Consider the following 6000-nt stretch of genomic DNA (forward strand, 5'->3'; position numbering starts at 1 on the left):
AGAGGCAGTAGGGATGACCAGGGATGTTCTCTGCTTAGTGAGTCCTCCAGATCAGATGCAGTAGGGATGACCAGGGATGTTCTCTGCTTAGTGAGTCCTCCAGATCAGATGCAGTAGGGATGACCAGGGATGTGCCCTGCTTAGTGAGTCCTCCAGATCAGATGCAGTAGGGATAACCAGGGATGTGCCCTGCTTAGTGAGTCCTCCAGATCAGAGGAAGTAGGGATGACCAGGGATGTTCTCTGTTTAGTGAGTCCTCCAGATCAGAGGCAGTAGGGATGACCAGGGATGTTCTCTGTTTAGTGAGTCCTCCAGATCAGAGGCAGTAGGGAGGACCAGGGATGTTCTCTGTTTAGTGAGTCCTCCAGATCAGAGGCAGTAGGGAGGACCAGGGATGTTCTCTGTTTAGTGAGTCCTCCAGATCAGAGGCAGTAGGGATAACCAGGGATGTTCTCTGTTTAGTGAGTCCTCCAGATCAGAGACAGTAGGGATGACCAGGTATGTTCTCTTGATAAGTGAGTGAATTAGACCATTTTCCTGTCCTGCTAAGCATTCAAAATGTAACGAGTACTTTTCGGTGTCAGGGAAAATGCATGGAGTAAAAAGTACATAATTTTCTTTTGGAATGTAGTGAAGTAAAAGTTGTCAAAAATATAAATAGTAAAGTAAAGTACAGATACCCCCAAAAATTACTTAAGTAGTACTTTTAAGTATTTTTACTTAAGTACTTTACACCACTGGTGTACATATAATCATAATAGGGATAATAGTGTACAGTAGTAGGCTATACCCTCATCTATTGCCTGCACTAACCATGGAACTGTGTGATGACACAGCTAAGTATTGTGCCTGCGAGTTCAAACTGTCACGGCATGGTCTGCGCTCCATAATGATTTAATTCACCTTTTTTTTTAATATTATCAACTGTTACTAAAGATCATCAGCAACAACCACATGGCCAGCGTTTACAGAGGAAGCAAATGAAGGTAAATGAAACAATGAAATGAAATGAAATGATACCAACTGAAGAAAACTAACAGTAAATTGTTAGTTGAATTGTGTTGTTATTTGGTCTACTGACGGTCGATACTGATAGTGACTAATATTTAACATGATAGAAATGAAAAAAAGTCAGGGTAGTCTATAAGACAATCAAGAGTGCCCATCCCTGCAAGTTAGAAGTCTGTACAATTAATATTCTGCATAATGGCACAGCATTTCATCAACTTCACTGTGCTTGATATGCTTCAGTTTGCTGCCATGTGACTGGTTTCACATTTGTCTCCAGCGATTATAGGGTAAAATATATCTAAAACAAGTGTCACTTATATTTACAATTCCCTTATACAAACGGAGAACTCATTTACCTAGCTCTTATCAATAGCTCTTATCAAATTAATACCAAGTACATTACAGTGGATGGAGAAGGTGTTATTTCTATCAGGAAAAAATTAAGTAGATGCTTTTTCCACTTGGAACCGGTAGGTTCGCTAGAACTTATTCACAGTTTCCTCGTGCGTAAAGGTGGTGGAATTACTAGGGAATTAAGTCAAGGTCAGAATACGGCGTATTCAAAACGAATAGCAGGTGAATAGCAAGCTATGTACTTGCGCTTAACTCGGATCAGAATCGGGCCCTAAATGATTATGTTAACCTGGGGTGTAATCATTACTCCAGACATTTTCAGCAAACAGGGACGGGGACCTACCTGAATCTGTCCAATAGACACGTTAGTTTTTGTTGCACAATAGAACGTTTTGCAAATGTTTGGAGTAGAGGTCGACCAATTATGATTTTTCAATGCCGATACCGATACCGATTATTGGAGGACAAAAAAAGCCGATACCGATTAATCGGCCGATTTATTTAATAATATATATATATTTTTAAATATATATATATATATATCATACACACACACACATTTTTGTAATAATGACAATTGCAACAATACTGAATGAACAATGAACACTTTTATTTTAACTTAATATAATACATAAATACACACGCACACAGCTCTGAAGTGACAATGATACTGAAGAGTCTGAAAACAAAAACTTTAATTTCTATATGCAGGAAATCCTATTTTAATAATGGGCATGGTAAGAATTGACAACCAAAGTGCGAATCATAATTCCCATGACACCTAGCAAAATCTGAAAAGCGGTTCCTTCATTTATTCCATAGGATATTTTTTAGATTCACTTAAAATAAGGTCTGTGTTTCGTGTAGGCTTCCATCACCGTGCCAATTTTATAACTGTATAGATATCCATAGGACAAGGTAACTCTGATCAATATTGGCTAAATATAAGCGAAGATAAAAAAAATTGTAGAGTGGATTTATGAAAATATGTTGACAAACGTTACCTTATCCTAGTGAGATTTACACGGGTATCAAAACGTCGAGGCGGTTTAAGCCTGCACGAAACAGACCTTATTTGAAGTAGATCAAGACATTCTCTATGGAAGACATGAACGGTAAAATAACGAAGGAACCCCTTTCAAATTCAGCCGCAAGTTATTACAGGAATTATAACGCGTCGACTATTTCTCTCTAAACCATATACCTTTGACTAATCTGGAAACTATCACCTCGAAAAACAAAACGTTTATTCCGTTCCGTATTTTATCTAACGGGTGGCATCCATGAGTCTAAATATTCCTGTTACATTGCACAACCTTCAATGTTGTCATAATTACGTAAAGTTCTGGCAAATTAGTTCGCAAAGAGCCCAAACTGTTGCATATACCCTGACTCTGCGTGCAATGAACGCAAGAGAAATGACACAATTTCACCTGGTTAATATTGCCTGCTAACCTGGATTTCTTTTAGCTAAATATGCAGGTTTAAATATATATACTTGTGTACTGATTTTAAGAAAGGCATTGATGTTTATGGTTAAGTACACATTGGAGCAATGACAGTCATTGATTTATTGTTTTTTATAAGATAAGTTTAATGCTAGCTAGCAACTTAACTTAGCTTACTGCATTCGCTAACAGGCAGGCTCCTCGTGGAGTGCAATGTAATCAATGCAAGATTGGATCCCCCGAGCTGACAAGGTAAAAAATCTGTTGTTCTGCCCCTAAACAAGGCAGAACGTTCCTAGGCCGTCATTGAAAATAAGAATGTGTTCTTAACTGACTTGCCTAGTTAAATAAAGATTAAATAAAGGTGTAAAAAAATAAAAATAAAAAATTACATTAAAAATAATCGGCAAATCGGCACCCAAAAATACAGATTTCCGATTGTTATGAAAACTTGAAATCAGCCCCGATTAATTGGCCATTCCGATTAATCGGTCGACCTCTAGTTTGGAGTAATGATTACACCCCAGGGTTGGGACCAATTCCATTTAAATTCCACTCAATTCAGGATGTAGTCTGAAATTTCAATTATCTTTAATGCTTTTCAATTAGGAAAACTTTGAATTGGGTTCACTTTCTGAAATTGGAATTGAACCCAGCCCTGATGTAAACCAGTTCTAGCCTTCCGACCAGTCCAAAGCCTCTACACACTGACTGGGAGACATCAGCCACTGGTCTATTAAAAGAAGAGTTGTGCAACAGCATTCTGCTCAGGGTAATAATGACTCTAGAGAGAGAGACAGAGAGAGAGAGAGAGAGAGAGAGAGAGAGAGAGAGAGAGGGGGAGGAAGGAAGGAAGGAATGCCAAGCTTCTCCAGCCAGCTAAAGATGTCTTTCAATCCCAGGGAGCAAATACATATATTCATTAAGTTGAATAAAGGTCTAAGGCACTGCTGCTTCCACTCATGTAGAGCGGGTTAGACACCTCTACATCTCACTGAGGGTGGATGGGTAGTTACATTGACAGGCTGAGTTGGAAGGACTGACTCCAAGTGCTAAATCATGAATATAAGCAGCTAGGGGGAAGGAGAGAATGAGACGAAGCACGAGCCACACACATACATGACAGGTCAGGCATCCAGGGCCCGCTGGTTCACATCGGGAAGTAGACGACTGGCTTTTATGAGTCGCCACTCAAACTGTGTGTGTCACACCTAAAAAATTCCCCCAAATGTTTCCGTCATCACAATACTAAGGGCATGTGTCATCCATATCTTATAGCATCACAGAATCAATGGCGTGGTCGTGTTCTTTGGCATTACAGGTGTAATTACATTCAAATTGCGCCACTGTCTTCATTGTTTCTGTCTTGTTGGTGCTGTGGGAAGGAAGAGGTCATTTCCACAGCTCTGTTGAGATGGATTTACCCATCATGTAAAAATACTGGATGGAGCACACACACACACACACACACACACACACACACACACACACACACACACACACACACACACACACACACACACACACACACACACACGGACATGCACACACCCAACCACCCTCACACACACACACGCGCGCATGCACACAGACATGCACAGACATGCACCCAGACAAACACCCAACCTCCAGTTTCACACAGCGACTAAAAATACAGGATTCGCGTAGCATGCCATGGCTGGGCCATGGAAAAAAGGCTGTCATATTGGGAGCAGAAGTCATGGAAAACGGGAGGATTCGGTTTCATTGCAATAAACCTACAGTATGACCGCCTGCCAGCCTGCCTGCCTGCCTGCCTGCCAAATATAGCACCCAGAAATCCAGAGCAGAGTAGGAGCTAGCCAGAGAGACACAGACTGACTACAGAACAGAACAGTACACAGCCCTCTACCTGACACTGTTGCATAGAACAATAGCAGATAATGTTCATGTCCTTAGGCTGCTGTTCTTCTCCCGCCCTTACAGTTATCAACATAGTGATCAATTCAAAAAGTATCTCTCACATCCGGGAAATAATCCTGAACTAATGACTGGTGCTGGTCTCCTGGAACACAGACATAGAATGCATAGAAATAGAATCTAGATTCGATATCTATGATAGAATGATACACTGTAGGCAGCCCCTTGGCCCTCATTACCAGCATGTTTTCCTGTTGTGAACTGTGCAGTGTAACTGGTGAGCTGTTGAAAATATTTATTCTTGAAGGACAATAAACTGTAACTTCCATCCACTCTCGAACTCTGACCCCTGACCTCTAACCCATGTCCCCTTGACCTACCTTGACCTTGCCGTTGGGCTGTAGTAGCTCGGTGACGGACACCTTGTCCTGCTGCAGTCGCCTCTTCACCAGCTTGGAGCAGCACACGTTGACCGCCCCTTGTACATGGGACGCGTTGTACTCCGAGAACGTCCGGCTGTCAATCACCAGTAGACGACCCGCCCCCCTCTGGATCAGCCCCGCTAGGCGCTTGATGTCCATGGCACTCCGCCTGGTTGGTCCCTTCTCCCCCGCCATGATGCCACAACGATGGGCAGCAACGAGGTCAGTGAGGAGTGGAGAGGATGGGTGGATGGAAGGGGGGGTGGGGTGATGCTGAGGTTGTAGGGGTGGATGTATGGGGGGAGGGGTGGTGCTGAGGGTGGATGGGTGGATGGATGGGGAGGGGTGATGCTGTGGTTGTAGGGGTGGATGTATGGGGGGAGGGGTGGTGCTGAGGGTGGATGAGTGGATGGATGGTGAGGGGTGATGCTGTGGTTGTAGGGGTGGATGTATGGGGGGAGGGGTGGTGCTGAGGGTGGATGGGTGGATGGATGGGGGAGGGGTGATGCTGAGGGTGGATGAGTGGATGGATGGGGGAGGGGTGGTGCTGAGGGTGGATGGATGGGGGAGGGGTGATGCTGAGGGTGGATGGATGGGGGAGGGGTGATGCTGAGGGTGGATGAGTGGATGGATGGGGGAGGGGTGGTGCTGAGGGTGGATGGATGGGGGAGAGGTGATGCTGAGGGTGGATGGATGGGGGAGGGGTGGTGCTGAGGGTGGAGGGGTGATAGATGGGGGAGGGGTGGTGCTGAGGGTGGATGAGTGGATGGATGGGGGAGGGGTGGTGCTGAGGGTGGATGGGTGGATGGATGGGAGAGGGGTGGTGCTGAGGGTGGATGGGTGGATGGATGGGGGGAGGGGTGGTG

General features: G+C 44.0%; 1 protein-coding gene across 1 annotated transcript in view; it reads right to left on the reverse strand.

Annotated features, from left to right (window-relative positions):
* LOC120052369 (dual specificity protein phosphatase 8-like) overlaps positions 1 to 5616 on the reverse strand; it is a 91016-nt gene extending 85400 nt beyond the window's left edge. Inside the window, exon 1 of the mRNA XM_038999229.1 lies at positions 5093 to 5616. Coding sequence (XP_038855157.1) covers positions 5093 to 5329 — 237 coding nt within the window. The 5' untranslated portion in view covers positions 5330 to 5616. The remainder of the gene's footprint in view (positions 1 to 5092) is intronic.
* Between the last annotated feature and the right edge of the window lie 384 nt (positions 5617 to 6000).

The sequence above is a fragment of the Salvelinus namaycush genome, chromosome 8 (genome assembly GCF_016432855.1).
Source record: "Salvelinus namaycush isolate Seneca chromosome 8, SaNama_1.0, whole genome shotgun sequence".
NCBI classification, from domain to species: Eukaryota; Metazoa; Chordata; class Actinopteri; order Salmoniformes; family Salmonidae; genus Salvelinus; species Salvelinus namaycush.